Raw genomic sequence first — 22,323 nt, 5'->3', positions numbered from 1 at the left:
TGAGGAAGTAAGGTCAGCTTGATGAAGCCTGTAGAAGAGCTGGATGTGGTGAAAAAGTTTCAGAGAAAAAATAATGAACTTCAACAGGGTCAACTTGCACTTGTGTAGAGTGGTATTGGAAGAGCAGTAGAAGAAATGGATTTTTAGGTAGGATTTAAAACGTCAAGTAGGGAAAATCATTTGCGGTGAAAAATTCAGTCTGCAGACATTAGATACAAAAACATTATTGTCTAGTCACTGGCATTAAACAACAAAGGAGGGCAGAAAAACAATCTGCCACCTGATCGCCATGGAAGCTGTCAATAGAAGAGACACAGAATGTTTCTACGCGTATAAGAAGTTTTAAAGCATACAGCATTTATCTTAGCTGCAGAAATGGATTTAAGGGATTTGAATCTGGGAATGAGATGCTGTTTCCATGTTTGGAAGAGAAGTAGTTGAAGGTTTGAGTTAAGGTATGGGCAGACAATAACGAGAGATTTAAAGGCATCAGAGCAAGAGGAAATTGAATCTGATTGAGAGCTTTGACTGAACTGTGGATAAATCTGCCTACTCTTGTTGAGATTTTTAACCTGGCTGTAGATAGACCTAGGAAATATTAAAGGTAAAAGATTGGCTTACTGTCAGCAATCTAGGCTCCTGACTTTGAGAGATTATATAAATAGAGATATAAATAGAAGAATGGAGAAGAAATCATTGGCACTTGGGCTAAACCTAGCAACATATTCTTTCTTTCTTTTTTTTCTTTTTTTCTTTTTTTTTTTTTTTTTTTTTTTTTTTAATTGTGTGTGTGTGTGTGTACTGGCAGAGTAAATATATCTTAAGAGCTTTCCTTTTCTTTACATCTTCCCTGAAAGAGCATTTCCCTAATTTTGAAATTTCTATAAATAGCAAACTATGGAACTGATTGAATGAAAATTGATTAGGAGAATTAGGGTTTCAGTCAAAAAGCAGTAACAAAACAGCTAATGCAGGGAAGATGGTTCTTCTAAGATGAAAAGAAATTGAGCTGTTCTTCTTCGAAAAGTAATGTTAAATGTCTGGATTGAAGCCTTTGTAAAAGAACTCATAGCTTTCCTGAGTCTAGGCAAACTCTGTTAAGATCAAAAGTGACTGTAAGACCAATACACTGACGATATAGCATTTGTAAATACTTCTGATTTCAGGATTTAGGGGTTTCATGGCATTGTTGTCTGGTAGAAAAGTAAGGAAAAAGCAACCTTGTCATCTCTTTAAGACCTTGTCACACATTCCACACCTTCATCTTTTTTTCCCTGTTAAATTCTTTACTGGATTCTGTTTCCATTGATCTCATTTTAAATGTTTATATTTTAAAATTGTAATTTATGTGGTCTGAACATGATCCTCAGTATCTGTGCCAAAAGGTAATACTACCAGGTGTTCAGGGTCATGCAGTGGATAGCTGTGGTTATTTGTTCTAGGCTTTCCTTTCTTTTTCTTTTTTTCATTTATTCTGCTTTTAATGACTTTTCCATCCTGTTCTTCAAGATCAGCCTCAAAGACTTGGCAAAGAACTGCATTTAACTTGGCCAAGGTGGAACAGTCCTTTTTTTCACACTTCATGTGCTACAGACCTTGAGATTTTCTGGGTCAGTTACTTGTTCAGCCACAGAACACTTCTCTCTGCTTTACCTTTTAAACATCTATAGGAAACAAACATAAATTATGCCATCCAATTTATCTGGTGATGTATCATGTCTCCTTTTGCACCTGTTTCACTGTGTACCTTTACAAGGGAGTTACCCATCCAACAGTCAGGGAATACGGCCAACACAGCTGTTGGCAGCCTCAAATAATCACACTTCTGGTAATAAAATAAATGTACAATGTACAATATGTTATTTTCAGAATTGTGAAATAAAACTGATGAGGTAATGGGAAGATGCAGAAAAATGAGATGATCTGGTTTTTAGTAAGACTCAATTCTGGTAGCAACTGGGATAATAAGCTGAATTATTAAGTGCAGTACAAAACATAGATTTAACAGATTTCCTTATGCATTAGTATTGCAAATACTGTATTTTTCACAAAGATCATATTAACACATTCTTAATTAAAATTCATACTGCTTAAAAAAATTTTGAATCTATGCAATTTATGTTATTTATGTACAGTAATATCTGGTTCTGAAAACTAGTCACTACAAACCTAAAACAACCTGTTGTAAATTAAGAATAATCAGAAATTGGATTAGCTTTCAGAAAGAATTAAGCATATCAGTTCTGTCCAGTCATAAACTCTTTAGCACTGTTTCTAGTTTACTTTTAAGTGCCTTAAGTCTTTAAAAATTACATTTCAACGTCCCTTTTGTATGAATTTTATATGTGTTTTCTGTGACAAAGAAACCACTGTAAGAAATATTTTCAGAAGTGAAATGATGAAATCCTATTCTCTTAAAGTGAAAACCCAGTTTTGTACTAAATCTTAAACAAGCAAGGAAATGAGAATGTGAGCATAAATGTCACGATTCAAGATGCTCACATATGGATTAAATTTAAGGCTTAGTTTATTATATTAAATTTCTTGAAAATGTCTATGTATCTCTTCTTCTCCTGTCCCAAGAAAACCCTTTACTTGCAAGGCCACTGAAATTCCTTTTGTGCCTGATGTTATTCAGGGAAAAGATCTGAGCTGTAGTTTGAAAGGACAGGTATAAAGAGAAAGCTCATGCAGCTTAGGTGCTTTTTTTTTTTAAGATACTGGAAAAGATACTGAAGTTTTAAGCAACCCTAACTTTGCTGTTGAGTGGTTGAGTGTGACTTCCCACCTTTACTTTTGAAAACAATTGGTTTTACTGTACTGAACATGCTATTTAAAGCTTGATCAAACTAATTGATCATTTCTTCTGTATCTGATGCTCTTTGAACCTCATTTTTCTTGTCTAAACAAGAGAACTTGACAACTTTTAGTTATGTTTTTATCCACTGATTGCAATCTTATTCATGCTTTGATTAATTTTAAACTGCAGAACAACAGGGGGCCTTCTGCCATTTTAATAGTACTCTTCAAATAATATATATTTAATAGTTATCTTTAAATAAATCTTTGACTAAAGCATGTATTGATTTTACTAATTGGTACAAATGGCAAGTTGTCCTTTACAAGAGACTTGTTTATAGCAGGTTTAACTTATGCTTATGCCTGTATTTGCAGTTTATCAAGAATTCATTATTTCTGAATCAGTGTATTTCCAGTGGATGACACAATCAGGATTGTTGCTCATTCATTTCACTTTAATAAAGAAATTTGTAACCGTATATCTCCATTATGTAATAACTCAAAATGAAATTAACTAAGGAGGACATATATATAGCATTTAAATTCTCTGTGCTTCCTGCATAGTTCTCTGTTAAAATCTTCAACAGGAGAGAACACTTAATCCTAACAAAGCTTTTATTAATTATTAGCAGGACGATCCTTTCCTTTGTAGGAACCACTCCAGTAAGGTTTGACATTGGATATGCTGAGGCCTGAAATGCCATTTCAATAAATGAATAAGAAAGCATGAAAAGCTGTATTTAGGAAATTAAAAGCCAACAGATTGTACATCATCAGCTGATATAGACAAGTTTTAGCAGCTAAGCTGTGTAATACTAATTTGTTTCCATAATATTACTTGAGTGTAGATCACTATTTTCAAAGACAGTTCCAGCATCTTGTCAGATGTATCATGTTTTAAAAATACATTCAAATTAAGGAATATAACCAAATTTGTGGCTGTTCTATGCAAGTCTACTTCCAAATTGTATTCACTTATTTCAGTGTCAGACTGAATTCATAATACTGGAATTATTTACCCTATTTGTGTTCCAGAAGGATTGTATTTAGTAGCATAGTACAGGTGTTTTAAGATGAATGATTAAAAGGCTGAAGAAATTGTGAAAAATACTTCAGTAGAACAAGCAGGTTTTAATAATTTTTTCCTGATTACGTGCCAAATTTGCAAGGCATCCAGGAATTAATTTGAAACGTAACTGCTACAGAATTTATCTTGTAAGAAAATCTTGGGATTTTCTTCCTGAACATTAAATATAATTTATCAGTGTTAATTGGAAAGCATCACTGTACTTCCCAGATGAGCTAACTTACAACAGAAAAGAGAGTCCTTGGGAAGAACTAGGAAAAATGTGATACAATTTTAGAGAAGTTTAGTCTGGAGTTGTAGAGAGTTGAAAGAACTTGGTAATATCTGTATATAAAGTCATAATCAAGCTAATCTACTTATTGCAATTTCTATAACGTCCCCATGGACTTTAATCTATGGTTACTGGATATTTTTTTTTTGTCAGTTATTTGAGGCTGATTGATGTAACAGTTATAAAGTTAGCAATCAGATAAACATTAGGAAAACAGTTATTTGATTTTCTTTTAAAGGATTAAAAAGAGAGCAACCATCCTTTGACAGGAGCTTATAAAAGCTGTTCCTCTAAATACTTTTAAAAGAGCTGACCAATTGTACTTAGCACACTGGGAGTGTTTCTATAAGACTTTCCATTGTACCATCAAAGTCATTAATAGCTGTGCTCCTGCACAGCAAAGTCATCTCACCCACTGACCCTGAAGTGCATAATGTAGAGTAAAATGAGGTAAAAGCAAAAATATTAAAAAAATCTCAGCCCTTCCTTATAAGTCTTCACAGGTTCCACATACTCCAGTAACTTGCATCTCTGGGAAGTGAAAAATTGCTGCATTGCAGAAGAATGTCTATACCTATACAATAGCCTGTGTTTTTCTCTGTGAGAAACACTCCTAGCCATTACTGACAACTTGCTCAATAAAGGATTTTAACGTCTCCTTTGGTGCTAGATGTCTGAGAAAAACAAACTTTCCCACATACCCAGGGTCAAACTGGGGATTCCTCTGGCTATCCTCATTTATTTTTTTCCAGCTGAGCACCACTGGCATTTTTTCTTTGCCATGCTTCTTTCATCCTCTTATTCTTGTTTGAATTTCAACTATGCACAGTCCAGCTATCTCCACAAGTAAATTGGAATATTAAAACAACAGATAAAATTTAACTCTGATATTCTTCAAAGTATTTATTATCTAATTATCTTTGTTTCCCTCATTTAGAAGTGAGAAATATTAATAGTGACTGCTGAGGTTTAGAAGACTCCTTTCCTAAGAAAGTAACAGAAATCATGACAGAAATAACAGAATAGATAGTTGCAGAAGGCAACACTGACATTTGAGACTTTGGATATTTCAAATTTTAAGCTTCCTATATTTGTGATAATCTCCTGTTAAAAACAGTTCAAAAGTTTTCAACCTCTGTATTGTCTTTACATTTGTGCATTTGACTTGCTCTAACTTCAATCTTTTTTTACTCTTTTTTTCCAACTGAGGTACTTCATGTTAAATTGCATAAATCTGAAGCATTAAATATGTTATTTTTTATTACATTTAACCAGTTAGTCCCCTGCTTGCAAAACAAATGTAAAAATCTATTTCAAAATGAATTGACATTGAAACCCAGGGAAATTTTACATTTACTGCTTTAATGTATGCTGAATTTATGGGCATGCATATTGAAAGGATGCAATTATTTTAAATATCACCTATGCTTTTCTAGGTGAAGAGGCTGTGAGATTTAGTTTTCCTTGTCAACACTTAGTTAATTTTTATGAGTTGAGAACACACACTGCTGGCTGTTAGAGAGCAGAGGAAGCAACTACCAGTCTTGTCTTTCCATTCTGCTGTTGAGGAAATCGGAGGACAGGATGATCAATTTCACACTGCCATGAACTTTTCACTGGAGCGTTCCACAGTGTGGATTATTTTTATTTCATTCCCTGCTCTTTGTAAAGATTATAGCCTATATCACAAAAACATGGGCTGAGAGGGACCTCTGGAGGTCCTTGATTTCAACCTCCTGCTCATAGCAGTGCTAAGTTGAATAAAATGGTCCAGGCCCTCGTTTACACAAGTTTTGAAAATCACAAAGAATAGAGATTCTGCAGCCCCTCTAAGCAATTTTTTTCTATTACGAAGAATATTTCCTTTGTAGCTGACAGCACTTTTCCTTATTGCCATTTCTGACTGTTGCTTCTTGTGCTTTTACGGTGCACGTCTGGAACAAGTTCAGCTTTGCAAACCCCCTTCAGGCATCAGAAGACAGCAGTTAGCTGTCCTCTTTTGAATGATAAATAAGTCTGATTCCCTCATCCTCTCTTTGTCTGTCGTATGTTCAGCCTCCTGATCATCTTGCTATTCCTTCACCAGATTTTTCCATTTTGAATTTATATCTTGCGTTGTCTGCGAGGCCCAAAACTGGTCTTGGGATTCCAGATATATTATTCTCAAGATGCTAAGCAAAAGAGTTAACCTCCTCCTTTGCCTGCTGGTTGTGCTGTTGCTAATTCAGCTGGATGTGTGATTAACCTCTACGGCTGCAAGGGCACTCTGCTGACTTATACTTAACTTCTACCTCAGCTTCTACAGAGCAGCAACGCAGGCAGGCAATTCCCACCCTATTGCAATGGATGAAGTTATCCTTTCCCACATACGTGTGAGTTTATTTGTATCAGATACAAGGAAGCTTCTGGTTTAGAAGAGTTAAGTAGATTTACAGTTAAGTTGCCATACTCTTTAAGAAAAAAGACAGTATCTCGATTTACTTTTTTTTTTTTTAAAAAAAAAGATTTTGCACTTACCAGCATTACAAGTAGATCATACAGAGTTTGTTACATATAAAGATGACTGTAGCAATTGTACATTTTTTAACTAAACATACCCTCGAGTGTTTTTGTTCAAACGTTGTCTATAGTCAGATTCACATAAAGTCTTCCACTCCACCAGCCATGGGATGCAAAGCAAGAGAAGCTTCATCCTTCTGCTGTGTTTCTTAGTGGATTCCTACCATGTAGCCTTCTAGACAGTATCAATAGAAAGTAGTAGTGTCGACAGGGATTCATACTAATGTGATTGTTCAATAACTGAAGTAGGGATAAATAAATCTTCCATATGTGTTCTGGCTTTTATTGTTTTGTTTTTAAATATTTATCTGTATCTGTTCAATTCAGCACTGGATTTATTGTCATTGGTCTGTTAGCCTGGGGATTAGAAGACTGAGGAGGGATCTAATTAGTGTTTATAGGAATCTACAGGGAGGTGGGAGGTAAATGGATGAGGCCAGGCTTTTCTTGGTGGTGTGTAGTGATAGGACAAACAGCAGTGGCCTAAAATGTGAACATAGGGAGTTTCATAAAAGCATGCAAAAGAGCTTATTTATGGGAAGGGTGATGGAGCACTGGAACAGATTGCCCAGAGAGGATGCGAGTCTCCTTCTATGGAGATATTCATGACCCATCTGGATGCCTACCTGTGCAACCCATTATAGGGAACCTTGCCTTAGCAGGGAGGTTGGACTCAACAATCTCTTGAGGTCCTTTCCAACCTCAGCGATTCTGTGTATATTAACAGTGTCATTTATACTTTGAGAGTGTGTCAGCTGATGGATGAAAATGAAATCTGATTCCTTTAAATATGTGTTAGTATTTCAGACATCTTATTTAATATCAGATAAGGGCCTAATTCTATCCTGGTTATGATCTTGCTGAATGACAATTTCAGCAAGGTCACAAGAGCTTCCTATGTGTTTGTGACTGTGGGGGACTGTTTTCATATAGTATATTAGTCCTGAAAGAAATAAGCGTTCTATTTACTTTTATATAATAGGCTTCAATTCTTCCAGGAAGTCTGTTTGAAAACTATTTATGGTATTAGTATGGAAATTATATATTGCACACTAAATGGGAGTCTTGCAGCCGAGGACTATGACAGGCATCTCACTATTTTAACTATGGTAGCCCAGTTGAAAAACAACACAAAACACAGCTGGATGTAATTGTATTGAAAGACATACTTATTATGTTAATAGGGGCATGTGAATAAAATGAAACATTGTCCAGCAAAGCAAAGGTTTTCCAGCAAAGACTCTGAATTACTTTGGCAAGATGTTCAAATGAGGCAACCTTTTATTTTTGTTTGAACTGAAAATATGTTTGGTATTTATTCTTAAATACTGACAGATGAACTGTGGCAGCACCACAGAAACAAGAGAACTTATGTCAAGAATCAATTTAATAAATATTCTTTAATTGAGAATAAAGTATGAATTATGACTCTGAATCTTTTAGGTGCTGTAATTTGAATCACATAATGAAAACACTCTGTAGTGGTGACATATGTGCTAAGCCCCTGTTACCCTGGCTTGTGATAGTACTGTGATAATGCCTTTCACTGCCTTCCCCTGCTCAGTGAGGCTTACTGATTTTCCTGCCTGTATCATTCTGGTGCTGCTTCTGCTGTGCCACAGCAACATAACATCACCCCAAGAGGTTGTCAACAGCCAGGTTTCAGTAAGATTCTACCAGATGCTGTAGAAGTTCAGTATTGGACTGGCTTTCCTTCTAAACAGTGCAGGCATTGCCCTTCTTCCAATCCTACAAGTTTCCCAGAATTTCTTATTTTCATCGGTCTGCAGAACTTGTAAGTTACCTGGTCAAAGTGCTAGATCTGGTTATGCCAATTCATTGCTAGTGGACTTGAAATCTTTCAAAACAAGACGCCTCCGATGAGTTTTATGTTTTGTTTTGTTTTAAGACATGTTTTTAACAAACCATAACTGAAGACTAAAAAAAAACCTATAACAGTTTGTACCTTATGTAAGTGTGCCTGCTATTCAAATAGCTGCTTTCAGGGGCTGAAATACTGTTAAAAGCTTGAGTCTTCATGGCCAGCTGCTGCCATAATCCTGAAGTAGATGAAATGTTTTCTTTTTAACTTTGTATCTCAGTATACTGTCCTATGAAATTGCTTTCAGCCTTTTAATTGATTGTCATGCGGAATTTTGTACTTTTCAACCTATTGTTGAGTTTGAGAGTTACAAGCCATTCTGAGATTTAGAACTCAAATTAACTTCTGTTGCTAAATAGAAGAAATGCTACTGTGGTGAAAAAAATATTTTTTGTTATATTTTATTTTTTTATTACATAATTAAAAGATGAAAATGTCTTTGGGTAGAGCTTTATTTCCCCTAAATAATACCAACCCAACTACAACAGTGTAGATATAATAGTGAGATGTGATTCTTGACAGTCTAATCATTGGTTAATCTAGCAACGCTCACAGAGTCAAAATATTGTTAAATCACTGTCCTTCCCTACTTTGGAAAGCCACCAGGTGAGCTGTTTCAGTGGTAATAACATTAGAAAATAGTGTGAAAGAATTTATTGCTAACAGATCTGCAGAGAAGAGCAGTGCTGAAGACAGTGTATTGATTGCTGTAGGAAAAAGAAAAACCCACAACATTTCAAATGCACCCTGCAATGGACTTATACAATTCCTCTTATGTAACATAGATAATGTTAAATTTTATGGACATTATATTTTAATGGAAAAAAAATGTCTCAGAAAATGGGTTATTAATGCTCTGTGCAAATCCTACAGAATAAGAATGCATTTGCATGCAAATGCTGCAATAAAATAGTATTCCTGGTACATTACACAGATCCAGTCTTGATATTATCCCAGTACCTATGTATATTCTTTGTAATGAGGAACTGTTTATTCTTGAAATGTAATATGAATAAAATACATATCATTGTAATATTTACAGTTTAAAAAGTGTAATTTTTTAAAAATACTGCATTTAAAATCATTCAATTTAACTTATTTTAATTTTAAATTAAATTTAATTTAAAAGCTGTTATTTGAAATAGGTTTCTGGAGATAAAGTACCATTGTCCTGTTTAATGAAATGTATTTGTTTCTTGACTGTCAATATAAGAAAGATGTAAAAGTTTTTTTTCTGTGAAGATTTACACCTGCACCTTATCAAGCATTTTGCAGAATGATGAGGAGACATGTAGGTTGCTCTGAAAGTAATGTCTCCTATTTATTTCCATAGAAACTACAACGGATAAAAAGAGCACAATAACAATAATTATGTAGAGCAAATTCTCAGCTACAAAACACTGTTTTTCTATGTAATCACCACCATTAGCTATGCATTTTCACCAGCACTGAACAAGAGCTTGCTTGCCAACAGAGGTGAACAACTGTTGCTGTTGCCAGTGCTGAAAAACACCACCTGCCACCTCACTGTGCTTACAACCACTGTTTGATCTCCATAAATGTTCAGCATGCATTGATGAAGATCCAAGAATGGCATTTTTTCTGTATGAAGGAATTCAGTGACGCATCTTTGCTTCATTTGTATTTCCACGTCAGACTGCCCCTCTCCTGCTGTCTGTCACATGGCAACTATTTACATGAATGTTGGTGGGAGGGTTCAACTTGGACTTGGTCAACTTGGTCATACCATCAACATCCACCTCTGATATCATGAGCCAACGTAATAAAACAGGAGGCGTTACTTTTAGAGCAGTCCTGGTGATTTTGCCATTAGTGTGATAATAATTCCACTTTGGCAAGTAAATTCCAAATTCCACTAAAAGTAAAACAAGACAACCTATTTTCACTAACACGTGTACTCTCACTAGAGAAGAGATTTTTTACTTCTCACTCCCAGTGGGATATCTAATCCCTTTAAAATCAATAGGTAAAACTCACCTGAGAGGATAACAATTTTTAGTTGCTTCCAGAAATGAATAAAAAATGGACTTCTACAGGGAGTTTAGTACTTAAAGAAAATTATGAAAGATGAATTAAAAGAAACTAGTTCTTTCCTTTCTTTTTCTTTGAATAGCCTGGATGTGTAAACACTACTGAAGTGGATATAAAAAAGTCTTCAAGAATGAGAAATCCACATAAAACAAGAAAGGTAAGTACTGCAATTATATAAGAAGCAGGAAATGGAGGTAATTTATTGCAAGAAGTTCTGTAGTTTATTAAAATATTTTTTATTACTGCCGCAAGGAATGAGTACATGAACATATTTTGTTACTTAATAAGGTCTTAAATTAATTACTATTTAAAAATTTTCTAATACTAAGTAAATGCTGTCACATAAGAAAGTGTTTGGAGGAATACCCAGAGATTATGAAAATAATCTTTTTTTTTTGCTTATGTTATTCATGTTGTTCAGTAGTTTGAATAAATTAAAATGTTTATGTCATTAGTTAAGGAAAAATAAATGAAAAAATGCAGTGTAAACTATAACAGTAGTGCTTCTTGTGCAACCTTTAATGAAAAATTTGCCTCTATTTTACAATTTTGCATCAAACAGATGTACAAAAACTGGACAAACTAAGCTTCATCTGCACTACTATCCTGATACAAACTGTTTTCAGTTCTCTAGGGACATATAGGTGGAATGAAACAATATTTTCTATCGAATCCTCTTTATCATAATGTAGACTGAGTCCAACTTTAAGTGTGCCTTTTGGGGTATATTTTAGTGCCTTCAAAAGGAAACTATAATATTTTCCAACTGACTAGTTTTTCCCACTGACCTTATTCTAATAGCTGTCCTTCAGTGTCATCCCCCATGTTTGCTGTGTCATTAATATAGAGACAAAATACAAATTGATGTTCAGTGACTTTAGGAAATTGTGGGTTTTTTTGTACAGTTTATTGATACATAGAAACAAACTTTTATGTGAGCACATGATTTATTTACAGCTTCTTTAGAAGTTGGTGATCTGGAATAAAGTCTTGAGCACTTTATCCCAGTTATGTACTGTGGGTTTATGTAGGAAATGTTGTTTAAAAGCAACTCTCATTGTTCCGTATTTTTTGCATAGTCTGTCTATGGCTTACAAAATGACATCCGAAGTCACAGCCCTACTCACACACCAGTACCAGAGTCTAAGCCTCCCACAGAAGATGAACTACACCAAGAGGTTTGAAAAATAACTACAAGCATTTACTTTTAAATGAACTTTATAGGACAGTAGGTAGTAAACCAAAAACTGTCCTACCTGGGAAGTATGTTCGGAGTAGATCTGTGAATTGCTTAGTAGACCTTTTCCTTGCACCATGTATGTGGACTTAGGTATGTAATTTCTATTAAAATTAATGAGACAAAATGTGACATGCTTTATATCACAGATGAAACAGTTGAAGGCAGTTAGAAACAGTCCAGTTGGTGGGTTCTTTGCATAGCTCAGCCCATTAGCTCCTTTAGTATTACACTCCTCAATCACTCTTCCTTTCACCACTTTGATTTGAGCTATGGGGGCACACTAGCCTTTCATTGTGTGCATATATGGGTTCACACATTTATCTGTTGTTAATATTTCATTAGTCTTTCCTGAGTCATTAGAAATGGGAGAAGGTAAATGTCTGAAGAGTTAGTAGCTTTCTTCAAAAATCTAAAAAAGGCTAATTGAATTTCTTTTGATGAACCTGTAGGGAAAAATGTTACATGTTACAATGGGTCTTTTTTCTTTTTTTTTTTCCTCTATATAATCTTTCTCTTTGATGGAAAATTCCATTTATTTTAGAACTACACTGATGAAGTGTTGTTTTATTTCAGATATACTTCTTTTCTGTGCCCCAGGGTAAATTACAGCCCTAATAAAAAAGTTATGGAAATAGAGCCAAGCAATGAATTACTCATAACACTCTGATTTCCTTTCTCACAGATTAAACACTGGCAAATGCAATTAGACAGACATCGATTAAAAATGTCAAAAGTTGCAGAGAGGTAAGTATATTGTCACATCTTCTGTTTTTTCAATTAGACTGATAACTATTTGGAAAATGTCAGCATGAAATAGCTTGAAAGAAAGAGAGGCACGAGAACTCATGTCACAGAAATAACTGAAGAGAGTTTAAGTGTGAGGTATGAATTTTTTTTTCTGATAAAAGATGGCCCTGATATTCCTGATAAATTCAAGTCACTGTAGTGGCCTCTGACCAAGTGTTCTCAAGTTTCCCCTTGCATTGACAGGGAGGCTAACTAGAAATAGGTCTGGGGTTATAGTTTGGTATTTCAAAAGGGTAATCACTGACAAAGCAAGGGATCTGATTGATAGAGCTTGCTGGGTGATGAGCTCTCAGCTTGAGCAACATGGCTCTGAGCTTACATCCAACAAGAGCACATAACACCAGCAGGAATCTCTTTCCAAGTTGGAACAAAATATGCAAGTAAGGGGCTAGACACCAAACCATTCAAAAAGGCTCTTTAGAAAGTTCACCTTCAGTTTAGGTAAAGAAAATGTCTGCTGTATCTTACGGATCATGAAGTACATGGATAAAGTGAAAACTGCAGAAAGATTAAGCTGCATAAGATCAACTGAAGGAAATAAAACCAAACACGACTTCATCCTATCATAAAGGTGTGTCCACATGTGTTTGCTTATATATACATATTTATGTATTCACATGCATTGTGTTCTGCTTGCTGAACAGTAGAGATTATGGACTAAGTACACTGTAAGCAGTAAACAACAAGAAGTAATATTTTTCCTCACTTTTCAATGATTTTCAATAATTATTAGGCAAAAAGAAAGTGGGAATTAGAACATGGGAGACGTAAAGTAACAGAACACAACATAAAGAAGTTTTTGGTTTGTTCATGGGATTCAGACCTATTCATGAACCCTGAAGTTTTTTGAAAAAAACAACTTTGTGGTTTTTGGGGATATTTTTGGACATATTAGGAAAGTTTGTAATTTATTTTATTTCAGCTCTTGGTAAGAAAGCCTCGAAGCACGCTCTTTCTTCAAGGATCCACAAGTTCAGTGTTACTGGAATCATTAATTTTTTTAAAGCATAGCAAACATATTTTAGCTTGAGCTTGTAGGTTGTTTTGGAATGTACATGTACCTGGTTACAGCGGTTTGGTTGAGGCACAGTAGCTTCTTGACTGGATAACACAATAAGGTTTTCTCTCCTCCTGACATGACAAATGTTTGATGCTCTTGTTTTCCTAGTCTATTAGCTTATACAGAGCAGTATTTGGAATATGATCCTTTTCTTGTGCCCCCTGATCCCTCAAACCCTTGGATATCTGATGACACCACTTTCTGGGAGCTGGAGGCAAGGTATATATTTTTCCTTTGTCTTTTGGGTGAAGGGTGCTTAGCAGGCTTCTCTTGAAATGTGAAAGTTTCAGGCAGAAAGAGGCATTGAAGGAAAATACTGAAGCAAAAGTAAATGCAATATCCTTTTGGTCTTTCTAGCTTCAGAAGATGTGAAGAGCTATGGATTAATAAATCTATGTAAAGTTACTGTAACCAGTCTATAGGATTCCAGTGTGGGGAAAAAAAAACATGACTTTTGAAATCTGGTAACATTTGCTAGTTGGAAGTCCTTTTTCTTCTGCAAAAGTGAATGCATTTTATCTTCATCCTGTCTGAACAATAACAGCCTGGTTACTCATTGCTGAACTTTGCACTGATGTGAGCAATCTGGAAAGTGAGAAATTTCTGGCTGAGCTCTAGGACTTTATCTGCTATATTCTGTACATAGAGCACTAAAACACTGAAGTATTGCTGATTGTGGGTTTTATTCCTTCCTTTCCTGTAGTAAAGAGCCAGGACAGCAGAGGGTGAAACGATGGGGATTTGGCATGGATGAAGCTTTGAAAGACCCTGTGGGAAGAGAGCAATTTCTCAAGTTTCTGGAGTCTGAATTCAGTTCAGAAAATTTAAGGTGAAATACTTTATGTTTTAGTAGCTCCTAAGATACTTCTTATTTTCTTATTAATATTTTTGGATGACATATTCTTTCTTGATTTCAATCCCATCAAAAGTTATCTTGTGTCTTATGTTTTGGAGTCAATTCATGTGGATTGCTGCCGGTTTTTATATTTAGGTTGAGAGAAAAACTAATATAATTAGCAGAGACTCGCATGAAATGGTCTCCTATTCGTATTCAACTTTTGGTCCAAATACCCACATAAAAGACTTTCTCTCAGCTCATTCTATTATACAGCATTAAAACATTGACCCACTTAAAACCTATTCAGTAGCTTTTATTATATTTGGTTTTATGAAAAAAGTAAAGTTTTAAAGAAAATTTGTTAAAAAAAAAAATAGATAAAGTATTTAGAAATAAAAGTTAAAACTTTCACTGTTGGTCCCGTTTATGTGGATTCTTGGTCTCTTGAAAAGCTCCACGAAGATCATATGGATCAGACACAGAAGTAATGTGATGTTCACCTTTCAAATTCCTTACTAATTGCAAAATGCAAATTTGTTTTTAGTGTATGAATCTTAAATCACACATGTATATAAGCAGTATTATTTCAAAAAGATTATTCAAAGTACTATTCCAAATATTTCAAGAGAATATTCTTTGACTTAAAGAAATAGTATTCCATCCATTGGCTTTCAGTATATCTAGTATTGCTGTTCTGAGGAAGTCTTATGGTAGGGATTACTTCAGAGGAACCAATAGCAGTATTTCGACTGATGAGTCAGACTATATAGCACGTAAGCATGTATGCCACTATTTTCTCTATGTTCCATCTTGTCAAATGTCATCTGTACCACTTCTCATTCACCAATAGCATAAGGAATATAAAATCCTATTTACTTACATTACAAAACTTAGAAAATTCCTGAACCTCATTTTTGTGTGTGTGTGTGCCTGCACTTAGTCCTAAGCGGTGCAGTATAACCTTTCCTTTACATAGCATTAGAGTTACCTTTACATAGCATTTTACAAGAGGCATTTAGCACTTTGTGGTGTTGGTTCCTTAAATGCTCAGTAATTGCACAAACCTCCTTGTTGTTAATTTAGGATTAACTGCGGAATAACTAGAGATGGATTTCTCTAAGTTGCTGACCATGTTCATACTTTGAACTTTGCATCACAAGTATATATTATGTACTCTATACCTTATATTTCCCAAATGACTTTTTTTGACTTTACCTCTCTGGAAATATAGCTCAAACATGGAAATATAGCCTGATTTCCATGCTGATAAGTTCATTAGTGACATATAAAGATTTTTTGTTAATTAACAAATCCAGTGATGAACTCAGCATGATACCTAAAGAGAGAAAAAATCATTTTTTCACTCACAAAACATCCTGGCAATTCCTTACGCAGAGCAGCTGTTCAAACATAAACCTATCCAGCCTGGTATGTACTGCAGTTTCAGTGTGTTTCTGTGATTCATTTGTCTCTCTGCCAACTACAGTGTTACCCACATAATCCCCAGCTCTTTTCTCTAATCCTATTTACAACACTAACCACAGGCAAACTGCAAGTGACTGATCCAGAAAAATACACTAGAGAAATTTGTTCAGAGCTGATTCCTTGACATGCCATCTTCTCTTCCATCCCTCTAGATTTTTACATTGGTATTATAAAATACCTAACAGCAGCAGTGAATATGAGCTTAAAGGCTTCATTGGGAAGAATCGGGCAGAGGATGAAATTCTTACTTTAAAGGGGCTTTCTGTGATGATTAACTGGAAACTGTCTCACAAGCTCTGAATTATATTTATGCGTTCTCAAACTGGGGAAATCAATCCACAGTTAAGCTCAAACAGTAAAATCAGGTTACAAAGCATGAATTTGTAAGGCTCATTGTATATGAGAATAAAAATATTACAGGTCACACTAAGAGAAATTAAAAGCATTTGGGGCATGGTGGTTTCAAGCATTATTATTAGAAAAACCTTAAATTTAAAAGACTACCTGTTCGTTTGCTCAGTTATTAACCTCACTACAGCAATTTTTTTTTTCTTATTTTTGAATTTGACAGCCACCTTGAACAAAATGTTTATTTCCATTCACTCTTCCTACTGCAACAGTGTGAATTCAAGTCAGTAGCTAGCTCTTATCCTTCTACAGTCATTATCAGTAAGTGCCATTAAACTCAAGGGAGGTAATACAGCTGGGACTGTGGATTCAAGTTACCCAGTACAGTACAAGAGATACTCAAACACTACAGATAATCTAATTGATTAGAATTCTTATACCTCGCTTCAAAACAAATAATCACAAAAGCCTGAAATGTGAATCAGTTGTTAAGTCTACCATATACACCATTTGTATTCAAGTGTAATTGTCTAAGTTAAATGTCCCAGTATTACTGTTTCATTGACTTGAACTGAGAGTGCCTAAACTGGCTGAGAACCTGAGTCTTAGAGGATATAGATTGTGTTTTGAGAAACAGAACAGGGATAAAGAAACTTGAGTCATGAGTTAAAACTAAGAACTGTGCAATCAAGGGGAATGCAATCAGAACTCACTTTTTTTTCTGTCCCTCTCTGTTGTTTTTCTTTCTTTGCCCATAAATTGGAATTAATAGTATTTCCCTCTCCAGGGGTGTTGTGAAGGGTAGCAAAGGAATGGTCCTTCTGAGGGAGATATTGAGTAAAACTGTAAGCCATCTCATGAATCTAGTTCTGCTTGATCATTTAGCAGTGAGCTCTTCAGAAAGCCCGATAAGGTTTATCAGCATGGCAGCTTAATTGCAATGTGATTGAGTTTTACTAACAGCCAGAATGGATTCTTCATTCACCTAACATATCTACGAGTTGTAATCTCTCCTTATCATGCAGCTATTTTGAATGCATCACTTTGCATACAGTTCAATACAAGAGAGCAAACAGCTGAAGTTTGGATAATTTATAAAAATTCCCACTGCGTATTACAAACATGGTGACCAATATTCAGAATTCATGAGATTTCAGTTTTGGCATGATCCAGTGCTACTGAGTTCAGTTGCAAGGCAGTTCAAGCATGGGAAAGGAGATTTTCAAAGAGTAACCTAGTGAAATGAATCTTATGGAAACGTGGCACCTGGAAACTGAATTTCTTCACCTCTGTAGAAAATTTCCATTCCTCTCCCTACCCTTCTTTTGTCTTCATGCTGCAGAATTTTTTGGAAAAATAGCATTCATGTGAACTGTACGTTTGCTCATACGTGGTTGTTTTGTAGGATTTACCAACGATTGGAAGATCTAAATAATTTCAGTGCTGCCAATCTGAAAACCTGTCACAGTCTATTATGCAGTACTGCAGTAGGGGTGATCTCCAAAGTTGCAAAAGCCTCACAGGTTAATGAATGGAGGACAGTGACAGAGCATCTTCCCTGATACACAGAAGCAAAAGCCACTGGACCTGTAGCCCTTTCCTTTGACCCTCATTTACTATCTTCCATATTGAATGAACAAGTTAAGGAAAAGAGGCACTGAGTTCTGTCTGTTCAGAGAAAGGAAAGGGACTGAGAAATTAGTTAAATTAAGTTTTCTTTAAGTGTTTTCTCCTGGTGAAGTTGGATGTGCTCAGACCTCTGCAAGCTGAGATTGTGTGAAATTTTTATCATGGACTCCTAAATTGCTGTAAAAATGTTCTACACTGGAAATAGAGGCTGTGATTATGTCCTATAAAATAAATGAATTAAAAAGTATTACCAAAATGTGTAATTTTTGCCCACAAATTGTTTCAGTCATAGTGCTTAATTTTATGTTTTATTTACTCCAGGGTACTGGTAATTTTTTTAATTACAGCATGACAGTACTTTTCTAGAGCACTAGGGGGAAAATGGTGCAAGAAGCAAAGTTCTTTTTCTTAATCCAGCTTGTTTCTTCTTTTGTCATTCTTTGTTTTTGATGACCAGTCTTCACTAACAGGGAAGTTATAAAGGTATGATGAACAATCAACTGTACTTGATAGTGTAGCAAATCTGAACAGAAGCACTGGTAGCTACTTTCTTTGAGGTACTGCTAGTGTTTATAACTCATACCGTTGATTATGAGACCTTGTTCTAAGTGCTAATGTGGCCAAAATGTAATCTTTGAGGCTGAAATTACCTGTGCTTTACTTCTGTTTCAGTCAGAAGTGTAAACTCCCAAGTCCCCAAAATATTGTAATTTCTGCAGATCAGAAGACACTAATTGCCAGATTTAATTCCCTCCCATTTTTTTGAAGAACTCTTGTGCTACTATATTTGAAGTTTGAAGTTGTATTTGGCAAGAAGGTGGTTTCTAGGAGTCAAAAAGTAATCTTTCATGCAGCCAGAAAAAAATGCTAGCTGTTTTTCTCAATGCAATTTGTTAATGTCTTGCTGAAAGTGCTGAGGTCTGTCTCTGACCTGTTGTGACACATACATGGGTTGCAAAGCCCATGGAAAACCCACCTTGCTTTCTCAGTGTTGCTTAATTCTCACACATTTGTTGAGAATCACTGCAGCTTTTTTCCTCTGTCTGTGTTCTTATGTTGCTATGTGCTAAATATAACTGATTAGCTTAATCTGGGATCTGCTGTTGGCTGCCTCAGTCATTTAGGTCAGTTAATGGGACAGAAGCTGGGATGCAGCTGTGCTATTTATCTGGCTCGGCCACCCACACTTTGAAAGTTTTCCAGCTGGAGGACGTAAGCCCCAGATGTCTTTCAACATGTGTCCTATCATGTTATGTGGCTAGAGGTACAATTCTCATGCTAGACACTCTCACTCAGCCATACATCTGGCTTGTGACCTAGTATGACACAGCCTAAATGCTGGGATGAACAAAGCAGCAAGGTTTATACCCTGACCCTCAGACTGTCTATTCAAATGGTACTGAGCATCCTCTAGCGAGGGTCTCCATGACTGAAGCTAACCTACATGAACAGGATTTTCAAGTTTCATTCAAGGAAAGAGACAAAGCTCTAGTTCCTTCTGTGAAATGTACAACCAAGTCTGTGCATAGATTTGTCCAGAAAATGCACTTGGAATTCCCTCTATCCTCTCTTCCCCTTTCGTGTATTTACTGTTGCAGACATACCCTTTGCTACTGGAATTTTACCTTGCTCTAATCACAGCCCGCAACGCAGAGGTATAAAAGCAGACAGGTGCATCTTTTTGAGGCCTCTGCTGAGGTCTTGCAGAATCCATTTCCACTTCCTTCAATAATCTGTGCTTTTGATAGCCATGTGATACTCAGAAATGTTATTTTAGAAAATGCAAGAGGTAGCAGCCTCATTTTTGGCTTTTCCTAATTTTGCATATTTGACTTTAACTCTTATGTGGGAGGAGGGTAAGCATTTTTTCTTAAACATAGATTAAGAAATTGAAAAGTAGATTAAATTAGTGAATTCAGTTTTGGCTGTGAATAAGCTTCTTAGATGGAGCATGCTGCAGAAATCAGCATTTTCTTCATGCTTTTAAAGTGTTTTCTATATTTAGAGCCTCGTATTTCCAATAGAGCTTTTAAATGCTAATGTTAGAAGGGTGGAATAAAATTAATTTATTGAAAATCTGATGTTGAGCCTCTAAGAATGTATCTATGCAACCTTGCTATTCCATATTGGAAGCTTCTTGTTTACTCAAAGAAGTCCAATTTATCTCCCATCTATTTTCCCATAATTGAGTATAACCTACTGTATGGAAACAGTTCACTTGAGAAAGAAAATAGCATCCTAAGGCATACTTGTAGTGACTTCCAGAGATACTGGCAGTCATATAAAGGAACAAACAAGAATGTGACAGCTTTGAGCTAGATACTCAGGCTGTCTGCAGGGTGATAGAAAATGTATGTTTACAAAGAACATCCTTCTCTTTCATTTTTCTGTTCCTTACCTGACTTTGATACACATGAGTAATCAGTCAGTCCCAGAAGATGCATATAAAGGGGTTGGCACTGCAGGATATGCACTTTTAGATGCAAATATTAAAAGTAGCTTAAGGAAACCAAAGTAGGTTGCCCAAATTTGACAGAGTGAACTGAGTTAAAGTTTCTGAGCTGTGCTGTTTTAAAACTTGAGTTATGAGGCCTTTATACATACTGCATTGCCGTCAGATTCCCAGAATATATCTGTGGGCTTTGTGCAGAACTGTTTTCAATTCATATTGCAGATCACACAGATAAGTGGTTCTACTCAGAATATTTGAAACTAAAGTTTTTTTCTGTGTTGGCACAGACTCTGTGACCTTGGAGAAAACACTGTACATTATTAATGTATTTGCGAAACTGGGACAATATTACTTCTTTGTCTCTTGGAGAATTTTATGGGATTAACAGGCTGAGAGGCTGTGTGTAAATACCATGCAACTGGAAGGTGCAGAAGTGCCTAAAATAGTCAGCTTGGTATTGTGACACTGACTGTAGTGGCTTGGAACCCATGAGCACGGGCTCCTTCCATCCAGCACACTATAAAGCAGTTTTGAAACAGAACTGAAGGATTAATTGCTGCCCAGAAGGTAAATTATCTCAACTGAAGAATGTGTCATAATAGGAATACTCTAAGTTTTTCTTTAAAGTGCTTTACTGTCTCTTATGATTTGTTGCAGTAACTATAATATGACTTGGACTTAGTGTGGTATTATTTCATTTACCTGAACACCCATCCACAATTCCTCTCTCCAACCATTCACTCTTGGACAAAGCTAGGAGATTTCAGTTTGATTTTATGTTTTAAGCAGGATTGAACCACATTATAAAGGTCCACCTAAATTAGCTGTCAGCCTTGTAAAAATCTGACTTGTTTCACGCACATCAGCCGACCTGTTTCATAGAGCCAACCATATCAAAACAATACTGAAAAGTTGTATCTTTTGCAGTGGTTGCATATGTAACATGATAAAAATCATACTTCAATTGAGCTCTCTGAGGAAAAAAGAACACAACTGTGTAAGGGTTCTGTAGTGTACATAAGCATGACATCCTGATTTAATTTAATTGAATTTTGTGCAGTGAGAGTTCTAATAGCTGTAAGAGAGGTAACAATTAAGAGCTCCTAATAGGAAATAACAACAGATTAACAAAGTTCATAGCTAGCTGGCTGTGATCACAGCTCGATCAAGCCCATTCTAGTGATCCTTCTCTAGAATGAGAAGGATGACTGTCACTGTGGTTGCATGATGCTGGTTTGCTCTGCAGCAGGAGAATGGGTGCTTCTGTTCAATGCTGCAGTTAAAAAAAAAAAAAAAGTTTAGAAATGCAATACTGAACAAATAAATGAAATTATAGAAATGCTTTTCTTTTATATACATAATTTATGGAGTAAAAGTAGGAAAACTGTCAATACAGTTATTTGGCTGATAGCTTAGCAGGACTTAGATTTACATAGATATCAGGAGCATGAGTTCTTATTAGCTTCTGAAGGAATGTCAAAAAGCAATAGGTTTATCAGTGATGTAAGACCTTGTGACTCAGGTGAAATGAAATCTCAGTTTAATTCCAGTTAAATGAAAACCTCCTAAGAAAGCTACACATACATAAGAAATGAAGCATTTCTCACCTCTCTTGTCTAGGCTTGTAATTGCTTTTCATGGCAGTTGGATTGCCTGACATGGCACCAGTCTTGATCCTAGAATAAATTGATAGATTTTACCTATTTTCACACGTTTTACATGAAACCTGTAGTTACCTTACTCTTTTTTTTTTAAGAGCAGAGAAAACTATCACCATTTCATTAGTGATTATATTGAGCTGGAAGTCAAGATGA

General features: G+C 35.6%; 1 protein-coding gene across 3 annotated transcripts in view; it reads left to right on the top strand.

The window, feature by feature from the left end:
• Window positions 1–22,323, top strand: part of RGS7 (regulator of G protein signaling 7) — a 254,108-nt gene that overhangs the window by 201,424 nt on the left and 30,361 nt on the right. For all 3 annotated transcript variants that reach the window (XM_048937766.1, XM_048937765.1, XM_048937767.1), the window contains 5 exons: window positions 10,733–10,807; window positions 11,730–11,828; window positions 12,573–12,634; window positions 13,866–13,976; window positions 14,461–14,586. In XM_048937766.1, coding sequence (XP_048793723.1) covers window positions 10,733–10,807; window positions 11,730–11,828; window positions 12,573–12,634; window positions 13,866–13,976; window positions 14,461–14,586 — 473 coding nt within the window. The remainder of the gene's footprint in view (window positions 1–10,732; window positions 10,808–11,729; window positions 11,829–12,572; window positions 12,635–13,865; window positions 13,977–14,460; window positions 14,587–22,323) is intronic.

Source organism: Lagopus muta, chromosome 2, assembly GCF_023343835.1.
Source record: "Lagopus muta isolate bLagMut1 chromosome 2, bLagMut1 primary, whole genome shotgun sequence".
NCBI classification, from domain to species: Eukaryota; Metazoa; Chordata; class Aves; order Galliformes; family Phasianidae; genus Lagopus; species Lagopus muta.
The sequence above is the reverse complement of the archived record's forward strand: the minus strand, read 5'-3'. Positions and strand labels throughout refer to the sequence as shown.